Source organism: Arvicola amphibius, chromosome 5 (assembly GCF_903992535.2).
Source record: "Arvicola amphibius chromosome 5, mArvAmp1.2, whole genome shotgun sequence".
NCBI classification, from domain to species: domain Eukaryota; kingdom Metazoa; phylum Chordata; class Mammalia; order Rodentia; family Cricetidae; genus Arvicola; species Arvicola amphibius.
Genome location: NC_052051.1, coordinates 68,288,586 through 68,313,625, shown reverse-complemented (window position 1 = coordinate 68,313,625; position 25,040 = coordinate 68,288,586). Strand labels below are relative to the sequence as shown.

Here is a 25,040-nt window from a genome sequence, read left to right as displayed (position 1 = left end):
TGTGCAAAAACCTGGGTGTGGTCTATGCATACTGCCCAACTTCATCCACTCAACTCGACAGACCTTTATCCAGCACCTACTAACTGCCATCAGGAGTGTTGCAAACACGGCAAACAAAGGAGAGAAACAAACGGGCTAGTTCCTGGAGATTCTGTTTGTGGAGACACTGCGGACGCCTCGGCAAAGGTAGAGCTGACTGTTTTACACAGTTACCATCGTCAATGTGTGGTCTTTACTCTCAATTTTAGATGGAAGGTAAACCCTAGACTTTTTCATTTGTTCATATTTTGAGCCTTTCCAAAAAATGTTTTTCATACAGTTCTTGAGGGTACCCAACAAATCTGATGAATAGTGTCTGGTTCTTTGGGCCCTGTCAGCTGTGCCTGGACTGTGAGTGTCAAAACACAGGTAAAAGCCAGCCAGGTGAGGCTGTGGGGCATGGTGGCTTTCTCTCTTGCAGGAGGGCTGACTCCCTACACAGCTCCTTCCTTCTCTTCTGCCTTTCAGGCAGCAGGACAGCACAAAGCAGGAAGAAGGCAAGTACTGCACCCCACTTCTAAGAGACCCGCCTTGGCTGCACAGGTGTACCGGCGGAGCCCGGGTGCAGGGGATGCAAGCCTTCCTAAGGCTGCAGCTTGCCGCCAAGGCAGACTTCCCACCCACTGGGCAAGCAAAAGAGAGCACCGCAGACACTTCCTTTTATTTTCTTTGTTTCCCCAAACCTCGGTCACATTTGGTCAAACCCACTTTTCCTACTCAAAGGAGGGGGCCCGACTTCTTTTATGAAGGCTAGGGTGGAGGGGCAGAGCGTGGAAGTACAGGAGTGGAGACTTCAGATCCCAACGTCTAGTTTCATCTCTGGCATCATTCTTTTCTCTCCTAAATCTGACTTAGCTTAGCACCTTTAAAGATTTTCACCCAACAAAATATAGTAAATACATATTTAAATGGCCAGCATGTGTTTACTATACTGGCAGTGAAGTGACCAAGACTCGCTTTAAAGGACAATTTAACTTTGCCTAGGACCATTGCATATGCAAAACATTAGGATATAACTGATATTAATTTTCTTAGATAATAGAAATACCAAATCCTTAACTAATGACATTATAAAAGCTTGGAGTGAAGTCTCTAGGATTTTAAAGTTATAAGATTTTCCTCCCTTTGTGCCTAAGTCCTCTGCATAAGGTTGCCAATTTAGGAGGCATGGTATCCAATAAGCCTTGAATTTCAGATAAACATATTTTTTGTCATTATATGCGAATCTAAATATTCCCAAGACATACTAAGTAAGTCTTCGTTATTTAGCTGAAATCCACGTTTAGCTGAGTGTCCTGTATTTTAACTGGCAGCTCCACTTTTCCCTAACAAGAACTCGCAGCTTACTGAGCATCGGCTTTTGTTCCCAAATGGGACACACTTTTCCCCCCCACACATAGTCCGCAGTGAAGCTGCTGCTGCTTACATTTGCCAGCAAGTAATCTGAGACCTCTGGAAACCAAGTAACTTGTCTGAAGCTGGAGTTGCAGATACAGTTTTCAAGTTCAGGCGTCTCTGATGCCACGGCTCCAGACTCTGTCCTCCAGAGAGGTGCTTCTCAACCTTCCTAATGCTGTGACCTTTAACACCGTTCCTCACGTCGTAGTGACCCCCACCCCAAGCATAAAATTATTTGCCATTGCTTCTTCATAACTTTTGCTACTTTTAAAAATTGTAAATTTTGGAGACAGAGGTTTGCCAGAGGGGTGGAGCCCCCAGGCTGAGAACTGATGGATAACCGGTATTTAAACAATGGATTGGATCTGGCATCATTTGAATATTTATTTGGCTTTTCCAGTTGAAAGAACAAGGCATATAGAAATGATGTAGGTGAGAAAGAGACCTCTTCTCCGTTTCCACATATTATTTAGAAGGAACGGCGTCGCCTCTAAAGCATTTAAAGGAAATGACACTCCAATTCACAGTAAGAAACAAATTTTCTAAATCGACTTTGCCAAAGCAGTGTAGGTTTGCAGCGAAACATCGCCCTCTACTGGAAAGTCTGGCATTCTGCAACGGTGGGAGATTCAAAACAGAACAGAAGTAAATTCTATTAGGTGTCAAATCCCATTATGAATAACTGCTATCATGCATCCTTCAGTGTGGCTCTGAGACTAGAAGCAGGGGACTGATGACTTTCCATTTACTTCTGGTAGTGGCTGAATGAAGAGCACAGAATGAGCACAGCGCTAACTGTAGGGCACACTGGAGTAACCCTATTTGGGCACTATCTAAATCATCAGAATGAACCAGCCCCAGCGAATACAAAGAGCGTGTCACGTAGAGGACCGATGAAGGAAGAACCCAGCCTGTGCTGCTGAGCAAGGTGCCTACGAGTAAAATAAACCTTATCTGATTGCCTGCCCTTTCTACTGTAAGCCAGGTGGCCCTTGGAGGGTGATCTAATCCCAACGTGTGTGTGTGTGTGTGTGTGTGTGTATCTGTGTGTCTCTCTGTGTGTGCGCGCAAAGGAGTATGGAGGTCAGAGACCAACCTTAGCTCTCGTTCCTCAGATGCCATCCACTTTGGTTTTTGACACAGGGTCTTTCACTTGGCTTGGAACTCATCAAACAGGCTGGGTGGCAATACTACATGAGCTTTTATTTTATTTTATTTTGTGGGTTCTGGGTATTAAATTTAGGTCCTCATGTTTACACAGCAAGCCCTTTCACCTAAACTTGACAAGCCTCTGTTCCCTATCCGAACACTGGTTACTATGGAAGTAGGCACTGAGTAGGTAGGTGAGAGGACGAGGGGTAGCGTCTGCTGTGGTTGATGTCTGTGCCTTCCTTGGACTTACACGAGGAAATCCTCAGCTTCACAGTTAGGAGGTGACAAGGCCATGGCGTCAGACAGTCGTGAATGGGACTGTGTCTTTATAGCCGAGGCCACAGAGGACCCCTCACCTCCACTCACATATGCAGGAAGAAGCAAATAACCGACGTGGGCACGTGGTTCTCCATCGGACACAGACTCTGCTGCCATCTTGATCTTGGACACTCCAGTCTCTAGAACAGTGAGAAATAATTTCAGGTTTGTATAAGCAGCTCAGCTTATGGTATTTTGCTATAGCAAGCCAAGCAAATGAAGACACTATTAAGAAAGGTAGTGTATGGCTAAATCAGACGCAGTAGATATGCAATGGCACTTCACTGTTAGGTCTGCCAAAGCTAGTTGAATCTTAAAGCATAAACATCCACGAGCTAGAAGCATCATGGATGGAATGCTTATTGTCCCCCCTAAATTCATGTGCTGATGCCTGATCTTCTGTAACAGTATCAAGAGGTGGTGCCCTCTCCAGTGGGATTAGGGACCTTTTAAAGTCTTCCTAGAGACTCCTTGCCCCTTCTTCTCTGCAGTACTATAGCCACAGTAGAGGCAGCTACGTAGGCCTTGGAGGAGCGTCTTCACAGACCCTTCCAGCACTTAAGTCTTGGGTTCCCCAGATTCCAGAACTGCGGGAAATAAACTTACCTTGTTTATGTTTCCTGGTCCAAGACACTTTGTTATAGCTGCCTGGATAGGCTAAGATACTGGTTTTTCTTGACTCCCCTACCTTTTTCCTGAAGTTTTCCATGCTTGCAAAGTTATGACAAACAGATTTAAATTCATCAAAATTTTAAGTCAACATTTTTTTTTTTAAAAGGAAATCAGTGTGACTTGGCAAAGATGTTTTGGAACAGAAACTGCAGAAATACATCAAACTGTGGAGCGTGTGCTGAAGGTAGTCTACTCGGGTAACTGAAGTTCCTGGAGAGTTCTGCTAACCTTAAATATTCTCTGGGGCTGAATGACTAGAGCTTCAGGGCCTGCCCGGAGGCAGGAAAGGTCGGGTTGCTGGCCTGGCGCCCAGCCATCTTGGGCTAGCATAGCCCCTTAGTGATTGCTTGCCCACCTGTGTGTGTATGACCTGACATCCTTGTAAATCCTTGGCAAATCCTGCTGGAATGTACAAACAGTCCCTCATCAACCCATCAACCCAGCCTAGAGGCTAGCAAAGTCATTGGAGAACATCCGAAGACCACAGAGGCTCCCCACCTTGCTGTCACTGACGTTTCTATCAATGTATTGGAAAAGCAGCTTGATTTATGACTTTCTTTGAACCTATAGAAACTTCATGAGAACTGTTACATTTGAACCTGGTATTCGAGGTCATCTAACTCTGAGTTCCCGGGTCATGGTCACTCATTCTTAGCTCTAGAATAAATCACCTCTTGCTCCCTCGGAGATGAAAATTGTGAATTGAGATTGAGAATTTTTTATGCTGTTGCTTTAATTTTCAAAACTGAAGAAGAGGATTCAAACATATAAACATCTCTACCATGTTAAGCATATCCTAAGATACTGTCAGCTGTACATTTGACTTTTTGGAGATGTCATTACTGGAAATGACTGTCCTTTGCTGGATTCCTTTTGTTTGGTGGGGACCCACATCTTCACATCCCCTTTATCAATGTCACAGACCTAAGCACCTATAGAGACTGTTAATAATAATAAATATAAAATGGTACCATTCTCCCGAGTGGCTGCAGCGGGCAGTGGGTCCCAAGACCAGGGTGGGCCATGAAGGCAGTCGGTTGCAGGCAGGGAGCCACATGGCGGGTGAGAGACAGAGACATGAACAGGCACACCATGCAGAGAAAGTGGGTATTTATTTAGTGGGCTATGGAGGGGAAGGGGGAAGAGGAGAAGGAAGAAGAGTAGAGAGAGAGAGGCAGAGAGAGAGAGGGGGGAAGGGAAGAAGTGGAAAGAAGGGAGAGGGGCAGAAGCTGCCTCTTAGGGAGAGAGATGAAAAGGAACTCAGGCTGGAAGCCGAAGGAAGATCTGCTTGTCTCAGTAAACAGGGGAAGCACAGGGTTATGAAGAGAATGCTGAGTATTCAAACAATTTCAACTATGTCCAGAGCTTTAGAAGCAAGGCCAACAAAAATAGTGACAATGGATAGCTATATTGCAGGTGTCTGAATACTGTTGTAGTGCTTTAGCCATTGGGGCAAATGACTCCAGGCCATGCTCCACCAAACTAAGATTCACAGGAACTAGTGATCTGGCCAAGATTCAGGGTAGGAATGACATTTTGGGAGTGGGTTCTAAACAGGCCACTCCACAATGGATCTCAATTGGAATTCTTTGAATTGATTTTCCACCCGTCAGGAACTTGTATTCAAATGTCACATGGCAAAGTGCAAAAGGAGATTATGAACGAGCCATACAATGCCAGGTTTTACTTCAGACGAGACTGAATCCAGGCGTTCAACCCCTGCCTCTCCTGGGCTGAGTCCACTGCTTTCGTGTTTTATTTCAAGGAGATATGGCAAGGACAGAGGGAGGAACGTGAGCAGTTAATGCTTGAATGTAATTTTCTAGCGCTGTGATACAAATCATAAACTAGATAAATGGTACAGCTGTAATTGTCCAAGAAGCTAATTATTCAGCCTGAGCTAGTAAAACATTTCTGTTCAGCAGACGTACAACTGAGTTTTAGCCAGTGTGAGACCCAGTCTCTTGTAAGCTGATCAGTTCTCACCTGTCCCACTCAGACCTCAGCCAAAAGATAGGTAATTCATTGGCTGGGTGGCCCGGCTAGTTGTGTATTTACATTTAGAAAGTTCACGATGGCTTCAAGTGGTGGTGGTGGTACATCCTCCAAGGCCAGGCCTCACAATGAATCCCAGAATCACCAAAGTGAACCTCTCTGAACCTTGTGGGCCGACTGGAACCACAGCTTCTCAAGGACAGAGGGATGAGTGCAAACATGAGTGCCAACAGGAAGAGGGGGCATTGACACTGGTCTGGAAAAGACCACTGAACTTCCGCTGACATGCTCAGAATAAAGTCAAACAAACAAACAAAAAAAGATAGGGAGACCTGAGTCCAATCCCTAGAACACCCCCCCCCCCCCCACACACACACACATTAAAGGCCAGATAGGGCTGGAGAGATGGCTCAGTGGTGAAGATCATTTGCTGCTCTCCCAGAGGACTAGGGTTGTTTCTATCACCCACATGGTGGCGCGCAATCTATAATTTCAGTTCTTGGGGAATTTGATGCCCTCTTCTGGACCTCTGAAACTTGAGTTACAGACAGCTATAGCTGCCATGTGGGTGCTAGAAATACAACCCAGGTCCTCTGGAAGACTATGATGTTCTTAAGGATTGAGCCAGGGCTCCAGCCCCAACTGGTGGGAATTTTAGGAGGCTACACATTCTCATAGGTTTTCGTAGCTGGCAACGATTTTTGTGTTTGTTTATTTTCTTGAGACAGGGTTTTCTCTGTGTAGCTTTGGAGCCTGTCCTAGAACTCATGCTGTAGACCAGGCTGGTCTTGAACTCACAGAGATCTGCCTGCCTCTGCCTCCTGAGTAATGGCATTGAAGTCCTGCACCACCACCACCAGGCAGCTGCCAATATAATTTTAAACAGGGCTTGTGGGTCAAGCCTCCTCCTGATCAGGTAGGGAGTTAAAGGCATTTTCTCCATATGCAAAATAGAGTTTTAAGAAAGGGACTGGCTTGAAATCCCTGACCTCCCCCCACCTTCCTGCCTAGAGACCCTTTCTCAATTTAAGAGAATGGAGACAAAATATCTCCACTTCATAAAGCAAGACACAGTTGTGTTGGGGGGGGGGGGGGACTGGTGTCCCTACAGATAGCACAGCCCGGAGGTGTAAAGAGCTTCAAAGAGGTGAGAATGAAAACAGGAGTGGCTCCATAGAAATTCCCTAGCAAAACACCCTGCTCCAAGTGTCTGAAATCTTTAGCATAAGAATGAGCTCTATTGACTGGGAAACAGTGCTCAGGGCTAGGGCCTAAAGGAAGGATCTCTAATAAGCATAAGGATGGATTCTATTGATGGGGAATTCAGATGGTGGTTAGCACCTAGAACAACAAAGGAACCCAGGTCACAGTCCAGGTGACCAGGCATCTCTCTTCCTTCAGCAGAGGGCAGGTCTGCTGCTGAACAAGTTCTGCTCCTCCACTGCTTACTCTAGGCTGTGCTCCCTACATAGTTGCATGAAAGAAAACCTAGACAAGTTTTTATTTTTTTTTAACCTAGATTTAAAGCCAGGGTCTTTCTGGGAACTATTTCAGGACAGAAGTTAACTGCATTACGATATCCGATACTGATGGAGGACAGTCATCTGTCTATGTGTTAATTTCATTGGTTAATAAAGAAACTGCCTTGGCCCTTTAATAGGACAGAAAATTAGGTAGGTGGTGCAGACAGAAGATAATTGTGGGAGAAAGAAAGCAGAGTCAGGCAGTCGCTTCAGGCAGACGCCATAGCTCTCCTCTCCGAGAAGGAAGCCAGGAAAGATCCTTCCCAGTAAGACACCAGCTCGTGGTGCTACACAGATTACTAAATATGGGTTAAAGCAAGATATGAGAATTAGCCAATAAGAGGCTAAAACTAATGGGCCAGGCAGTGTTTAAATGAATACAGTTTCTGTGTAATTATTTCGGGTGTAAAGCTAGCTGGGTGGCAGAATGCAGCCTGCCGCTCCTTCTACAAGTTACTGTTCTCCAGGGAAACTGATCCAGAGAAACTAGATGTCCCAATGTAAACATCAGTAACTCTACTGAAGTAGAATATGGCAGAACAGCCCAATCATTAGATGCTGATTTACTGATCTACTTAGTAATTTTAAGCATTGTTCCTACTGTCTATTTGCCAGGCATGACTTGTTACCTAAAACAGAATGACCTGGAGGAACAGAAAAAACAATGGTCGTTGTCCTTAACAACCTGCTGACTGCTACTTACACCTAATTTTGCTTGCCTGCCGCCCTATGTGTGGTTTTAAGAGTAATTTGAACCAGACCCAATCGCAAGGCCTTTCAGGAGCAATCCTGGCTTCCCACCACTGGTAACTGTTATGCCCCAATCCGTGAAGTCCCCCAAAAGCCAACAGGGAAACCGAGTCCCTTATGTAAAAGCAAAGAGCCTTTATTTTATGCAAGTTCTCTGCATGTCAAACATATTGGAATAAACAGAGCTTAGAGTTGGGTTTTTATAGTAGTAAAGGTGGGGCAGAGGGGTTTCTGAGGTTCAGGACATTTGTCTGAATGTCCGATTGGCTGACATTTGTCTGGGGGTGTGCTGGTGAGTGTGTGCTGGCAGGTGATCCTATCTACAGCGGTTGGAACCTTAGGCATCTCCTTTGGTCTATTTTTGGGTGGTGCTCAGGTAATCTCAGTTTGCGGTTCTTCCTGCAACCAGGTATTGCTTCAGGGTAAACTACTGAGACTCTGGCCTCTATTAAATTTATTGATGACTGAGTCCTACTCTGGCAGGTGATAAGGGTTGGAAGTAAAGAATTTCCTTCAGGTGACCTGTTCATATTTAGCTATCATGGCTGGCTCCTACAGTGTAAGTGCCTCTCTTCCACTCTTATCAGTTCTGGCATGGTTATTTCAGGATTCTGGGGACATTACTGATCAGAAAACAAAGGGGCACAAGATGGCTCATCTGGCAAAAGTCTGGTGAACTGAGTTGGCTGCCCATGTAAAGGTGGAAGGAGAGAAATAAATCTAGGTGTCCTCTGACCTCCCAACATAACCATGGTGCTCACAAAGTAATAGTACACTTTTAGTTTCTAAAATAGAGTTTGCTTTCCACAACTCTGATGACACCTAATACAAACTTACAAAACTAAAGGGTTATTTTGGCTCCTAGGTTCAAAAACTGTTGGGCCTTTGATATTTATTTTCAAGAATACACCAGCAGATGTCAGCAAAAACTAAGGTGTCACATGAACTTTCAATAAACACTAAGGTTTTCCAATAAACACTATCATTTAAGTGGGAAGTTTAATGTGAAAGTTCGGTCCCGCTAGGACCAGCCCCCTTGATCGGCACAGTCAACCAACTTTTAATTACCCGTTCGGAGGTTGAGAGCGGTGTGAGTAGAGACTGAAATATGGATTTCTGGGAGGTAAAACTTTCCCAAAGATTCAAATGTTCTTGTTAAACAATCCTAACAAAAGATAAGGATTCTTTTCAGTGGTAAGCTGGCTCAGTGGATAAAGTGCTTGCTGCTCAAGTAAGGATGAGTTTGGATCTCCAGCACCCACGTTTGTGGGTATGGTGGCCCACCTGTAATCACAGACTCAGGGTGACTCCCTGCATCAGCTGACTAATAGAATAGTCCAATCAGCAAGCTCATGGGCCAACGAGTCGTCCAGCCTCAATAAATAAAGTGGCAAGGAATGAGGAAGCATCCAAGTCAATCTGGGGCCTACACACACACACACACACACACACACACACACACACACACACACACTTAATGAACAGCAAGCCTGCATTGTTTCTAAAATACAGTCTTTATTAGTTTACTCAAGATCAGATATATTTGTCTACAAACACTGCAATATGCTCATTGTTTGGTCCCCAAATGGACAAAGAACAAACAGCAAAACTGTTTAAGATGTTTCCCCTTGGAAAAAGTTATTACTGTCTACAAAAAGATCTGTTCAAAGGAATGCTGAAATATAGCCATTTTATATAAGGTCTTTCTCCATTAGAATCAGACTTGTGCTGTAAGCAAAAATAAATGCCTACAACTTGGCAGTGTGGTAACAGGTGCATGTCAGCCCGGGAAGGCTGAGGTAAGAAACCTGCAGGGCTCCGAGGCCAGCCTCTGCTATAGAGCAAGGTCCTGCTGCAAAGAAAACAAAACAATACACACAAAAAAATTCTCTTTGAAGAGCATAAGCACATTCAGGAATCAAAGGAGAAACAAGAAAAAAACTGACGGATTCAGATAAAATGGAGTCTACCTATACCCCTACAAAATAGTTAAACTTAGAAAAAAAATCCTGCTTTTTAATTTAAAAATGTAGTTAACAGCTTTATCGATACTGCTCAGCTGAAATTCAGATCCAAGAACTATCAGCTTCTGATAGCTGGGCCAAAGAAAAATTTTAACTTAAAAGAACATTTAATTCCAAGTTAAAAATTTTATCAAAGAAAAGCCAGTGAGTGTAGGGATAACAAAATGAACAAAAATGGTATTCTAATGGTTAACTCAACTCACTACACCCATATAGATTTCTCGCAAAGATTTAATCACTATCCAGAAACTTAAGTTCTACTTTCTCTATTTTTTTCATCACCTCCTGAAGTGACATTTTCAGAACTCTCAAATCCTCACTGTATGGGTATGTAGTTCTTAGCACAGAAATAATGCTGCAATGATTTTAATAAAAACGGCCCACAGGCTCATACATTTGAATGTTTAATCACCACCGAGAGGTACTTTTTGCTAAGGTCTTGTTGGAGGAAGTGTGTCACTGGGCATGATGAGCTTTGAGATTTCTTAAGTCCAGGCCAGGCCCAGCCTCTTTCTCTGCCTATGGATAAGGATGTAAAGGTCTCAGACACTGCTCCAACACCTGACGGCACACCACCATGCTCTCTACCAAAGTGGTCTAAGCCTCTGAACTGCAAGTGAGCCCACAGGAAAATGCTTCCTCTTCTAAGAGTTGTCCTGGCCATGGTGCCTTCGCCGCAATGGACAGCGAGCGCGCCAAAAACATACTTTACTCATCATGTACTGTGCTCACGCTTTACAAGGAAAAAGAAGAAGGAATTCTTCCCCGGGGACTAATTTTCATCAAGAACGTGAAAAACCAACAGCATGAGCATTTGTGCTCATCTCTAGTCAGAGGAAAAGAACTTATCTTAGCACTTAGGAATCTAGGTCATTTTTAAAGCAGTCTAACATACACCTACTCTGTTGCACTGAGATCAATTTTGTGTCACAGGCCCTGTTCCCAGCTAAGGGCTGGGCCTATTGCACAACAGCGCAGGGCCACAACACCAGTATTGCTAATAACCCAGGGGGATGAGGACTGCTATATGGCCTTTAAATATCCATCAAAATAATACAACTTGTAGCTATAAATGGACATAAAAGTTTATGTATTCAGAACTAGAGTTTTATTTTATTGCCCAAAAGTAGTCTGAAGTATTTGCCTGTTTTGTTAATAACATACTAAATAGGAACTTTTCTGACCAGTCCAATGTTGCAAAATATCTATTTACAATAAATAGCCTTGAATGGGAAGGCTTTACCATCACTTTTCCTGGGACAATCTTTCTGCTCACCACAGCCACTTTCCTCAGCGATGTGGGGAAGCTTCCAGCATCAGGTTCCTCAAGGCACGTCTGTCTCCAGAACAGCAATGGCGGCAAGACTCCCATGACCAGCGGCGTCTACAATTCCATTTATGACTGATCCAAATTTACATCCACAACGGTCACTGCTTACTTCTTTGCTGGCCAGGTATTTGGGTGATCACTTTTGTAAAATATCATATGGGTGACAGGGAGATAACAGACCATATGCTTTGCTGTAAGTGAATTAAATAACAGGTGTACAGAGAGCAAACACTGGCAGAAAGGAAAAGCAGCTCACAATTGGCACAGAGTACAAAGCACAGCCGCTAAGCACATCCTGACTACTGCAATGCTGAGTTAGACTCCATGCAGCTAACAGTACACTGAGGGAAATGCGAATCTAGGAGATGGGCAGGATTCAACTAAACCCTCACTACTGAAATCTGTGCATATGGAGCCCTAAGAGGTACAAACTACCTACACTTGTTAGACCAGCGCAGACAGGCTTAAAGCTGGCTCTGGAGAAACAACCCATCTAAATTTAGATCAAATAAACAACTATAAAGCACCCCAAATGCAATCAAATTCATACTAAGTATTTCAGATTTTCCAACGATTAGGCTATAGTTGCATTTCAAGCGACAGAATTTTAGAAAGAGAGTTTTAAAGCCTCATAGTTTTATACTATAAATTACCCAGCATGTTTATTATGGATTATCTCTCCTCCTTCAATCTCTATTTGCTCATACAGCCACTTGCGGTCACAGCGGCACTCTGCCCCGCATTTGGTGGAGCCGCAGGTGGGGCAGGCATAGAAGCATCCCAGGCAGTCCTCATCAAGGCAGTCGCAGAGGTCCATGCCACTGAAAATCAGCAGACCCTGGCTGTCATAGACCTTACTCTTTGCTGGAATAATCTGTCTGTAAAATAAAACAGTGAGCTGCACTTCATACATGCTATTTTTAAATATTTAGTTGAAAATAAGATAATGAAAATATTAAGGAGGTAATATTTTTCTGTAGGGATGAAGCCCTGCTGCAGCACATCATTTACCAGGCTCTGGACCTAATTCATACTCTGCAGAAGAAATTTCAGATGGGAGGAGGTGACCCAACTCTAAGTGCAGAAAGTCAAAAGGCACTACAGTGGCTCAGATGGTAAGCAGATGGCGTACGAGCCTGATAACTGAGGTGCTTCCTGAACCCAAAGCAGGAGACAAAACAGACTCCAGTTTTCCTCGTTCACACACAGGCATCCACACACATACACACGCTCGGATGTGTACACACGGTTTTACACAGCTTACAGGAACGAGCAGTGACTTGTTTCACTAGTTACCAAATGACAGATACTGCTTGTGAACACAGGACACACCCTCTAGAGGTCTTACACTCTAGTCAATCTGTTTTGTGTTTCTTAATGACTTCTGGCAAATCTGGTCTGAAAATATCTCAGATAACTCAATGGAAAAACTTAAGAGAAGGAATAAAGGTAAAAATGTTGATTTCAGTTAGAAAATAGTCTGACCCATTATAATAAATTTGTCAGTATTTTTTGACATACTTAAAGATATATTATAAATAACTTCGTTCTGTTCTTTCTGTTGACTGTACTAGAACTGTATGTCTACTTCGGACCTGTGCAAAATCGAAAGTACTCTTGGGCTCTCCTAAATGCAATGACCTTCTGGACAGCTCTCTCCCAGTAGCCAATTCTGCAAACAGTAACTCTGCCAAACTCTAAGGTATTTCTTCAACCGTTTTAACTCTCACTCCAAAACATTACGTCATTTACTTTATGCTACCTTCTCAGAAAGAAGCTTCTGGAATTCCAATGGATGCTTTACTTTCCTATCAGTAACAGCCAAGGTTTTTGGAAGGTTTTTACTAATTCTGAATACCACTTAGAATGACTGGTCAGAAAACTAAAGTTAAGAGAAAAACACAGGGACCATGCCACTGGGAACAGTTAACAGACAGCTCCAGATGACGGCCAACAGCCTACCTGTCAGAGCTAGCGCTCGAGTTCTTGGTGAGCTTCCTTTTCTCCCTCTTACCACTTTCTGGAGCAAATTCTGTCTGCTTTCCCGGGTTTGTGAACTGCAGGGAGCGCAGAGCTTTAGCAGTTCTTCCCTGGATGGAGGTAAGGAGAGCAGAGCGTCGGTCAGTCCCACACCAGACAGGAGGACTCCACTTAGCACTGGCCCTGAGCAGCCCCACTTGGGAAGGTGTGTGGGAAAATCCACTCTTCTAGTTTATATGCCACCTTCACTATCAGCTATCTGCGCTGTTCTTGTTATTTGAGTCTCTTGAACTACAGGTGCCAGAGACTGGCACACTGAGGATAGCAATGGCTGCCATCACAAGGAGAGATGACAGCAAAAGCCATCACACACCCAACAGCACAGAACCAAGGTTCCAAATAATTCTTTAAGAGGAGAGAAGCAATGAGGCTTCATGTTCTGTACTGTAACACTTTTTTAAAGGCTCTGACAAAACAAAATTCTGATGCTTAAAGGTTTAAGTCTGTTATTTGAGGAGGTAAAAATAAGTGGTCATTTGGAATGTTTTTATACATCCAAAGTCAAGAATAAGTTGTCTTTCAAGATGTTCTTATACACCTAAAGTCAAGACTAAATGATGGGTAACTGGTCATGTAAGAACAATGGAATGAGGTGAAGGGACAGAGTCAGCAAGTGTCTACGGCGACCTTCAGATAGTGCTGGTCCTGGAAACACAATGCACACAACTTAAAATTATAGCTGTTCATTAATTCAGCAAAAAGGAGAAAACTGAGAAAGTATGCTAGCATCAAAAATTATACAATGTTTATAAAGAGGAGCTCTGAGAAGTGCTCTGAGAGTATAAATGCAGCTTTTCTGATAGTCAAATGACCTGCATAAAGGCACATGGACAGGGAAGAGGCAAACAATATCTCATACTTTACAATGCAAAACCGTGTGGTCTTTGAGAACAGGAAACCCTAAGTTTAACCTTAACCATATCCAGAATTTAGACACACAGAAGCTTTATAAAAAGTCTCAAATGGCACGCCTTTAATCCCAGCACTTAGAAGGTAGAGGCAGGTGGATCTTTGTGAGTTCAAGGCCAACCTGGTCTACTAGAGCTAGTTCCAGGACAGGCTCCAAAGCTACAGAGAAACCCTGTCTTGAAAAACCAAAAAAGTTACAAATATTTAAAAATCTTAAACAAGAAAGAATGGGATAATTTCAAAGGAAAAAAACTGCAATTAAACTCAATGACTTCTGGGCACCATGATTCATGCTTGGGATTCCTAGTTCCCAGGAGGCTGACAGAATCATTGCCATGAGACTGAGGCCAGTTTTGAATACATGGAGAGGTCCAGGCCAGTAAGCTACAGAGTCAGCCCCCATTCCAAACCCAAAAGAAATCAATCATAAACCAGGTCTTTGATTCTCTCTCTCTCTCTATGGCATTCCTGCACACAAAGAGACATTCTTCCTGATACAGTCTCTCCAGCAGGTGACACGTCCATTTAGCTACCCCAGTATCCGAAAAGGATCTAAGTTTCCCAAGTCGGCCTCTGCCAATGATCTAAAGGCCGTTCCTAATGTCTCCTCCCTAAGGTCCAAGAATACCAGCCGCAGCCCCGGAGTGCTGGGCACATCAGGCTCTTTCTTTCTAAGCCCTTGTTTAGTGTTTATTCTGGACCTTGAGTGTACGGAAGCATTTTGAAACATAATTTTATTTCACCTCAACTTTAAGTCTGTTATATGCTAAGGAATGTGATAAAGATGTAAATATAATTCTTTACAATTACTCTGTCTAGCTTAAGTCCCAAACTGTAGAAAGCACAGAGCATCTATACATACATCTGACTCCGGTTTCCGTCTCTGGCGGTCATCCGAATCAACATCCACACTTCCATTGATGATCTGAGTACATTTTGGGCAAAGCTTCCAACCAGGTACCAGCTGTCTTCCAAACTTTGCGCTCAGAAATGTGGCATCATCTAAGTCAATTACATGCAGATTTTTTTTGGCTAGCTTTTTGTGTATGTTAAACGGGTCACAACATGACTTCTGTAACTCCTCAAATCTGTCAATATAAATTTTTACATGATGAAAACAAATTGTATTATTCCCAGAGAGGGTCATTCCAGTCCTAAGCTGAAGCAGAAGCATGTCATTTGATGACAGTTCCTGCAAAGTCTTGAAACCTGTGTGCCGAGTATAGAAGGTTTTATGGCAGTCTTGTGTGGTCCGAAGCTGGACTCCAACTGAGCATGGATCCATCATCCTTGAGTCTGGCACGCTTCCCCTATTTTCTTTTCTAGAAATTTCTTTGGTAGGTTAACCTAGAGAAAACATTAAAGACAGATTTGTACTGAAAACTGATTTGGAAAACTGCAAAAAGTAGTAAAATGTAGCACTTCCTTAGAAATCAAAAGTAAAACACAGCAAACAAGAAGTAGGAAACACCGCAGCCCAGGGTGAGTAAGAATGTAATTAGTCCCAGAATGTGAGAAACAGCCCTTGTCAGGTCAGAACCACAGCAGAACACTCCATCACAGCAAAACTGAAGGTCGCATTACACGATGTAAGGAGAGAAGGAGAAGAAACAAGAACAACAGAGGTGCACCAGACAACGCTGGGAAACAAAGCACTGTGAGCTTCACACAACATACAAAAGCCGCAAAGACACACGACACCATATGGAATTCTACAAGTTCAGTACCATGTCAGCCTATAAAAACAATTGGAAATTCTACCCCATCATGCTGGAGTTTGACTGGTCTGCATAAAAGAGAAAAGGTTCAAGAAAATGTGAAAGAAAACAATGGCTGATTTACTAGAAAGATAATTAAAGATGGTATGATACTGCTGTAGTATAGACAAACACACACAAACAGATTGGGGTTTGTTGTATAATGTGGTACTATAAATAGATGGGTATTAAAAATCAAAGTGAAAAAGACTTTTGGCTAACATGGGAAAAGACAAATTAGATCTCTTCTGAATGAACAAACACCAGCTATAGATCTACAGATGAAGAATCATACACACAAAGCTTAAAGGCTAAAATCTTTACAAGAAAAGATAGAAGGCTTGAGACCACTGCAGTATGGCTTCTTCCTCTGGGCATAGCATGACCACCCCGTGGCCATCTTGGAGCAGTGATTACTTTGGTCTGGTAACCATAGCAACTAACTGACAGTGAGACTAGAAGCACACACAAGGACACAGAGAGTGCTAGGTTAACTGAAGGAAGGATTCAAGGATAAAGCCTCCAAGCAGCTGTCCCTCATGATGGGGTGAGCCTCTGAAATAATGTAGCTGTTTCAGGGTTACCTACATTCCTACAAACGACCTCATCGATATTCTATAACATAAGCCAAATAAACTCACTGGCTCACCAGTACTTTGGTAGATCATTATTTAGGTTTGTGGTTGGTGTCCCACCATGGTAAACGATGTGCATTCAGGAAAGTTAATGAAACAAACTGTGTGGTCTGCCGTGCAAGTATTACCATGGCCTGAAATCGGCTGAACAAGCAGAAAATACACTGTAATCCTTGACAAAGCCTTGTGGGATGAGACTACCAGAGATTCACGATGGCAGTTGCATGGCTGTTGCTATGTATAAGACACCCAACTTGGTGGGTGATCTGGATGAAAGAGAGAATGAGAAGTGCTGGTTGCCACTTCTTACAATGATCCAAAACTTGGAACCGAAGGAGAAAGTCTAGGTTAGTGAAGGAGAAAACAAGGTAGAAATGATCACAATTTGGTATGCAGAGGGGATCCTTAATAATGGCCTGGAACAGGAAACTCAAGAGCATTCTGCCCAGAACTCCCTGAATAAGACACAAGGCCCTGGGGTCTATCCCCAACACTGTAAGAACAGAAGGGAGGGAACACTCCTACAATCTTAGCATTGGAGAGGCAAAACAGTCAGAAATTCAAGGTCATTCTCAGCTACCAAGAAGGCTCTGGAGGCTAGTCTGGCTAGACTGTTTCAAAAGAGGGAAAATGTTATCTCGGAACTCAGAAAGTTTATTTTTAGAAATCCTAGCTCGTACAGTACTATAATTTTTGAAGGGTCAATTGTTAAACTGCCTGTCCGATCACTGCATTTTTAAAAATGTGTATAGGTTTTTGGCCTACATGGACGTCTGTGTACGGGGTCGGTGCAATGCTACAAAGTGAAGCACTGGAGTGTAGGGGCGTGATCGATCAGCAGTTAAAATTAACCAGACGAGCTTTAATAAAAAATATTCAGCTTAAATAAAGGGAAGAAGGAAACATACAAAACCAGGGTTCCAGCGATTTAGGAGAGCAGGAAAACAAAGAGAGGGAAACAAAGGCACATGGGTGTTTTATAGGCTATTTGTGTGTGGGGGGCGGGGAGGACACACCTTATACAGCACGCGATTGGCTGAATTCCCCCATCACTGGAGTTCCAGCTGTTAGCTGCTAGATGGGGGCCCGGCAGGTGCTCTTAACTACTGAACCATCTACCTAGTCCCAGTCACTGTACTGTCTTAAAGTAAGGATCTCTCTGGTGTCACTATTAAAGGAGAATTGTCTACAGTTGTTACCAGATACAGGATTATCAATCAACTTTGTCAATTTGTGCTTCTGATATGTATTAAAAGATTTTATTTTAATCATGTCCTACATATTGCTAACAGGTTAATCCCACCTGTCTGGAATTCTATCTAACTGGGCAATCCTGTACCTTTATCTGCCGAATTTGACAACGCCATTTTCAGAGCCTTCGAGTAAGCACAGAGCGTTTGCTAAACTTGATTTTCTGAAGAACAAGTTACAAGGGTTAGTGTTTCATTTTCACACAAGGATGTTGGTACCACACAGCTGGCTCAGTGTTCGCCAGGCAAGCATAAGGACCCAGGTGTTAGCCTTAGAACCCACAAAAGCAGAAAAGCTGAGTGCTCTAGTATATACTGTAATCCTGGCATTGGGGAAATGGAGACAGGAGGGGCTCGCTGGCTAGGGAATCTAGCTGAAACAGGGTACTCCAGGCAGAGCAGAGAGACCCAGCCTCAAAACACACTGTGAAGAATGACTGAGGAAGCCAGCCAACATCAATCTCTGGGCTCCATGTATGTCAGCCTCCCCCGACCCTCCATCACACATATAATCTGATCAAAGACTAAGTGTTCAATAAAAATGAAATTTATAGGGCCGGAGTGATGGCTCAGCAGTTAAGAGCACTGGCTGTTCTTCCAGAGGTCCTGAGTTCAATTCCCAGCAACCACATGGTGGCTCACAACCATACATAATGAGGTCTGGTGCAGTCTTCTGCCCTGCAGGTATACATGCAGACAGAACACTGTATGCATAATAAATAAATAAATCTTTAAAAAAATAGAGCTAGTTCCAGGACAGGCTCCAAAGCAACAGAGAAACCTGGTCTCAGAAGAAAAAAAATGAAATTTATAAACATTAAAATTCAGGGCCCTACAACACCATTTACTTGGGTAAACTATGAGTGTAAAAGCGCACAGCCTGAGTCCAGGCAGGTGGGCCTGAGTCATCAGTCAGCTTATGCGTGTCAAGAGTCAGGCTAGCCAGCCATCGTGAGGGTCACGCACATTCTGCTTTCAAAGTTCACACATGGGTTGTTCCTTCCTTGCTCCACTTCCTCATCCCTCATTGCATCTCTTTCTGTCCTCCTCTAGGTTAAAGTTCTGCCACATAGCCCTTTGGATCTGTTTACTCATGTGGTCTGTGTGCTGGGAACAAGGTCTGCAATTACTAAGACATTTCTTCAACAGCTTCATGCTGCTCCCCTTACCTGCAAGGCTGCTCTGTTCTTCCAGATTATTAATGCAACTCCTCCCTTAGCTAACAGTCAGAAACAAAGGTTCTGTCCTGGAATTTAGAGATCTGTCTGCCTCTGCCTACCAAGAGCTATGGTTAAAAGTGAGTGCCATTACGACAGCTCAGAAACACTTTCACTACCTGTGCTCTCAGATCCAGCAAAAACCAGAACCACCCCGTCTGATGGAATCTGCAGTAAACGGGTGATGAGGCCCGATGGACTTCCTAACTCACTGTGGACTACGTTAGTCTGGCCTCCATTTACCTGTTTCACCATGACCATCTTACCAGTAAATACCTTTTCATTTAAACTGATTTCTAAGCAGTTACTTGGTTGATAAATGCAAAACTTCTCATGCACACTTGTGTGATAGTAATGATTTACCAGCCTTTCCCTTCTGTGGAAAATCAGGAAAAGGCTGGTGGCCCATGCCTTCAACAGGCAGATCTCTGAATTCCAGGCCAGCTTTGGTCTACCCAATGAGTTCCAGGACTGCTCAATAAAACACTAGCTCAAACAATAAATTAAGAAATGAATAGGAAAGATCAGTATGTTCCAGACATCCTTTCTGATGACTATAGTATATAAAATTCCCAAGGCAAGAAAAGTAGTTTCTACGAACAAGTCCCTAACAAACACTACCCCCCTCAAACTTTTTTGCTAATTTTGATCTCATGAATTTGAACTATTATTCCCTAAACTTAAGGAAATTTTCCAATAGCTCTAATAAAACCCAAGTGTTCAAATACTTTCAAAATTATACCTAGCCATTCCTAGTGTCAAATACTAACATAGAATACATTATACTTTAACTTCTGAATGGATCAGTATCATTTTGTTTTCCAAAAATACCTCTGACTGGAATTTAACTAAAATATTTGCTCCAGGTCCCCCCCCCCCCAGGGTTTCTCTGTGTAGGCCTGGTTGTCTCACTCTGTAGAACAGGCTGGCCTTGGTCCACCTGCCTCTGCCTCCTGAGCGCTGGGATTAAAGCCATGACAGACATTAACTCTATTCCTGGGGATTTCATCCAAGAGGAAGCTCGGGATTTCCAGTGTCTCTGTTTATTTTTTTATGATTAAGGTACTGAACTGCTCATTCCTTCTCTAGGTCCATCAAGTCAATCACTGGCTGTCCCAGCAAAACCTCCTCAGAGTACGGTGGTTCTAGGGTTACATGTTGTCCAACCAGATCAAGCCACCTTTACATCCCACAGACTCAAAGCAGTTCTTCCCAGCATCACTGCAGAGGGTGAAGGCAGGCACTCTACAGTGTGTTTTCCACCAACCCATGCAAAAGAGTCTGCTAGTCTTTCTGCTCATCACACCTGGTTACTTGTTAGTCCCACCCCAACCCTGTCCGGGACGCAGGCATTAAAGCCCCTAAGTAATAGCCACAACAGAATGATTTAAACCATCAGACAGTCCAACAGACACCTATCATGTACACTATACTATGGTAGGAACTTAAAAAAAAAAATCAACCCACTAAAATGCTTAACCAAATCATCACATGACTAGGGCTAAAAGATTGTGAATTTAAAACTTCAAGAGGGGGCTGAAGTGATGGTTTGCCGGTTAAGAGCACACTGGTTGCTTTTCCAGAAAACGCGGGTACAATTCCCAGCACCCCCACAAATTTCTGTAACTCCAGTTCCAAGGGAATCAGACGATTTATTCTGACCTCCCTGGGTACCACAGACATACATACAAGCAGAATACCATACGTACAAAATAGTTTTTAAAAACTGTTTTTAAAGTTGGACGAGGTGGCATACACCTCTAATCCCAGGCAGAGGCAGGCGGATTTCTTTTGAGTTGGAGGACAGCCTAGTCTACACGGGCTTCCGGGACAGCCAAGGCAACAGAGAAACTGTTTTGAAAAACAAACAAGCCGGGCGTGGTGGCACGTGCCTTTAATCCCAGCACTCGGGAGGGAGGCAGAGGCAGGCGGATCTAAACCAACAAAACTAGAGTCAGGCCCGGTTACTCGCCTCTGTAACCCGCGCTACTCAGGTGGCCGAGACGGCTGGCGGATAGCTTGGGCAGTTCAGCTAGAGCGAGTCCCCAAACTGATGAGGCTGGGGGTTTGCAGCTCGGCAGCGGAGCCCCGCAGCTTGCGCGAGGCCCCGGGTTCCACTCCCACAGCAAACTACGAAACTGCAGGCTGTGGCCCAAAAGCGGTGACGGACCGACTGCGGACAGAGCACGGCGAGGTGCCAGGCTGCTGCAAGCCACAAGCCCCTCCGCCGTGCTGGCCTCCCCTCCCCTCCTCCTCCGGGTACCTCGCGGCCCCTCACATTCAGGTGCCCCCCGCAGCGTCCACTCACAGCCGTGCGGCCCGGTCTACTCGAGCTGCCCCGCTACCGTGGTCCGGAAGCACCGGATCCGCACAGGCCAGACTCGGCGCTCCACACTCCCGCCTGCCCCGCGCGGACACCGAGAGGACGGCGAGTGCGCCTAGAGAGGCCGCGCGCACCACAAAGGCGAGCCGGGAGCCGCCTAGAGCGGAAGCCAGTGCGGCCGCCTCCGGAGGCGGAAAAGCTGGGTTCCGGGCGGAGGGGAGATGACTCAATCCAAAGCAAGAGTAGCTTCAGATGTTTGCCCTGGAGTGTTTGTGGCCTCCCGCAAGGATCGGAAGTTTAGGAAGCTCTTAGCAACCACGATCTTCCTTAACTTCGTTTGCAAATCTGTCCTGTGCTAGTTACCAAACTTATGTAACCAGATACCCTCACACCCTGGAGGAGAGTTAGTTAAAAGCAACTCAGGAACGGACACTTTATTTAAAGTCCCACATTTTATTAATTATTTTATTTTATTTTTTTTCGAGACAGGGTTACTATGTAGCTTTGGAGCCTGTCCTGGAACTAGTTTTTGTAGACCAGGCTGGCCTTGAACTCGCAGAGTTCCGGCTGCCTCTGCCTCCCGAGAGCTGGGGTTAAAGGCCTGCGTCACCACTACCCGGCTCACATTTTATTTTTGCTTCATTCCAACTAACTACATTCTAAAACCCTCTCTTTTATTATACACTATGAAAATAGCTAGTAAAAGATAGACCCCAGGACAGGCAAGTTAATCTCAATTGCCCCAAGGATATATATGGAGAAGACAATCAAGTAGGGCAGACACCAAGGGCAGGCAGCTTGTGGGTAGAAGGGTAGAACTTCAGAAAAAGAGTTAGAAAGTCCAAAACTAAGTTTACAAAGCAAACTTAAGCTCTGGCCAGCATCCGAAGCAAAAAGTTATAAGAAAAAAAAAGTACAGTTGCGCAGTTTAGAGTCAGGCCTCAGGAAGTTAGGTAGACTCAGTCAGATCAGCTGAACCTAACCAAGGCCCTGCTCTTAGGGATGGCACAAAGGGATTGGAAGAGAAGGGAAAGTACTTTATCTAAAACTGGACCTGCCTTCATAGTAGAGGTTACCTAGCCAGGCCCGTGTTCCGTGGGATTAACCCTCAAGGGAAGAGACAAAGTCTTGACTGCACACAGACTTAGATTCCATTTCCTGCCCGCCCTCCAAACTCTTCCCAAATCCTCTCACCATTTCTCCCTTCGAAAGGAGGGATGGAGGGAGAGGGAGAAGGAGAGAGAGAGAGAGAGAGAGAGAGAGAGAGAGAGAGAGAGAGAGAGAGAGAGAGAGAGAGAGGAGAGCATTCAGTGCTATCAGTATCTGTATAGGGCCATTCATGGAAGAATATCAGGAGCTGCAGCCGTGAAGAAAACTGACTCTCTCTTCCCCACTACCCATCAACTGCCAAAAAGTTCTCAACTGACAGTGTACTTGTGGGATCTTCTCTGTTAGGTCCAGAGTGGCCCCTCAAAGACAGTGCTGGTGACCATGCTCTGAACAGAAGGACCCAGACTAGGTAAACAGATATGGCTTCTGTTTAACAAGGACCCTCCCTTAATCCTCCAGGAGCCTCCTTAACTCCCCCCAAAGGCCAACTGTCTTGGGCAAGGGTGTCTTGATCCTAGCCAAAATGAACAGCCTATATCGGCTCAAAGATTCCCCCTCTGAGGGCTTTTCTGCTGCTTTTGCTTTTTTAAAATGCCCCTCTGCTTCCTCTTCCTGCTTTTCCCCACCCCAAAAATAGCCTTGGCAATTTGATCATCAGTTAACCCTTCTTTCTATTCATGGAGTGGTCTAGTTTAGTCTTTCCACTGAGTCCTTGATTTCAAATGGCTGTGTTATTTTGGAAGTCTATGAGGACCACCCAACCCCCTTCCCCCGCCAACAACTTGAAGAGGGACAATCCACACCTGGCAGTAGGTAGACAACATGAGACTGTTTTGTGTGTCTCCTCCTAAATGTGACTGAATTAGGTCTGACTAAACCGTCGGTTTAGACATGCCACGATTTTTCGTTAACAGTTTTTCTATCCCGTTTTTGACTGCAAGTGACCGACCCTCTGTTCCATCATCTCTTCTATTTATTTTAACTTTGGCATGCCTAACAGTTTACTAACTTACCACATATATTTAACACAATTCTGCCTATGTTTCACAAAGTGCACGCTTACTCATCTCCTAAATTTAAAACATCCCACCAGCTTTGCATTGATCTCCTCAGCTACTCGTGTACTTACTGGCTACAGTCACCGCTTCTCATGAATTCCATCCATCCTTAATTAAGCTGCAAAGACGCTCAGCAGCATCGTTGGAGTGAAAAGCTGGAGGAGGCAAGAAGAAGACAAACGGTGTCCTTTTTATGCTGCATCCGATCCTGTGTTCTCTCCTGATGAAAATGGTAGAACTTTTCAAAGAGAGTATGGAGTAAAAGGGAGGAGCCATGACCCGGAATCTCTTCTGCTGATGCAAATAAGGCTGTGTCTCTATGGGGATACTGGGGTTCGGGCAATAGAGCATTCCCTTCCAACTAGTTCCCTAACCTCAACATCATGAGGCATTTGGGGTCCTACCCAACTAGGAGGTGCTCCTAATTGGTCCTTGGGAGAGTAGGAATGGGAAACTGCTGAGCATCCTAAAATGTTCAGGATTGTCCCTGCCAGTGCTAGCTAAAATATACAGGATTATCCCTGCAAGCGCTAGCTGGCTCAGTATTTCAAGCCTTCCGAGCCTGAGAAACCCTAAACTGAAGGAATCAGGAAGGCACAGTGAGGATAGGGGTTCACGAGGAAGACGCATTGGGGTGTGGGTGCTGATCAGACAGAGGCAATAGGAAGGAGAGGAGGGTTTGGGCTTGCATAGCTGGAGCACAAAGGGAAGAATGGTCAGGGAGAAGGAGAAAAGGCTGGGTGTTGTTTCGCACAGTGAGTGAGGATGCACAGGGGAAAGAAAGAGTTGGGATGAGAGGACTCTAACCTGGAAGAGGAGGGTTGGGGATGTCAGTCTGTAGTCTGCTGCATCCTTGGGGATGAAGTAGGTAAAGAAAACAATGAGCTAGCCAATGGATGCCCTGGGTAAAATGAGAAATGGGGCTGAAAATGAGTTCAGAATTCTGGGTCCTCGTTCTGTTTTCCTACATCAGAATCTCTGTCCCCCAAGCCTATCTACCAGACCAGAATCTCTACATATAAGGACCAGGAATGTGATGTGCTACAAGCAACCTGGGGCGTATTTGAAGCGTAATGAAGTCTGAGAATAATAGATGTTATAGTGATATTTTATTTATGTTTCAATAAATAAAGCTTGCCTAAAGATCAGGAGAGCAATAGAGGTCAGGCAGTGGTGGCACACACTTGTCTCCCAGGATTTGGGAGACAGAGGTGGATGGATCTTTGTGAGTTCGAGGCCACCCTAGGTTATGTAAGATCAATGCTGAAAAAAAATCCAGGTGGTGGTGACACATACCTTTAATCCCAGTAGCCATACTAGTAGCAGCCAAACCAGGCAGTAGTGGTGCACACCCTGAATCCCAGAACTAGAGAGGAATGTGAGAGGGGAGGGACCGCTCTCACTCAGTCTCAGTCTGAGGATTCCTGGAGGCAGCTTCAGCATTTTGTAGTGCCTGGCTGGTAAAGCTGATCAGGGCAGCTGTTTTACTCTCTGAACTTGAGGCAAGCTTTACTTATTAAAATACAAATGAAGTATCACC

At 44.4% G+C, this 25,040-nt stretch overlaps 1 protein-coding gene across 3 annotated transcripts; it reads right to left on the bottom strand.

The window, feature by feature from the left end:
- Positions 1-9,342: 9,342 nt before the first annotated feature.
- Positions 9,343-21,452, bottom strand: LOC119814592 (ADP ribosylation factor like GTPase 14 effector protein). 3 transcript variants are annotated; one of them, XM_038330471.1, is made up of 5 exons: positions 21,318-21,452; positions 15,013-15,497; positions 13,164-13,291; positions 11,855-12,079; positions 9,343-11,392 (listed from the first exon to the last, which is right to left on the bottom strand). In XM_038330471.1, exons 2-5 carry the CDS (start codon positions 15,436-15,438, stop codon positions 11,338-11,340), a joined length of 834 nt encoding a protein of 277 aa, XP_038186399.1. In that variant the 5' UTR covers positions 15,439-15,497; positions 21,318-21,452; the 3' UTR covers positions 9,343-11,337. The 3 variants fall into 3 exon arrangements, with proteins under 3 accessions (XP_038186399.1, XP_038186401.1, XP_038186400.1); XM_038330473.1 differs by having other exon boundaries at positions 9,343-11,340; XM_038330472.1 differs by having other exon boundaries at positions 21,288-21,428.
- Between the last annotated feature and the right edge of the window lie 3,588 nt (positions 21,453-25,040).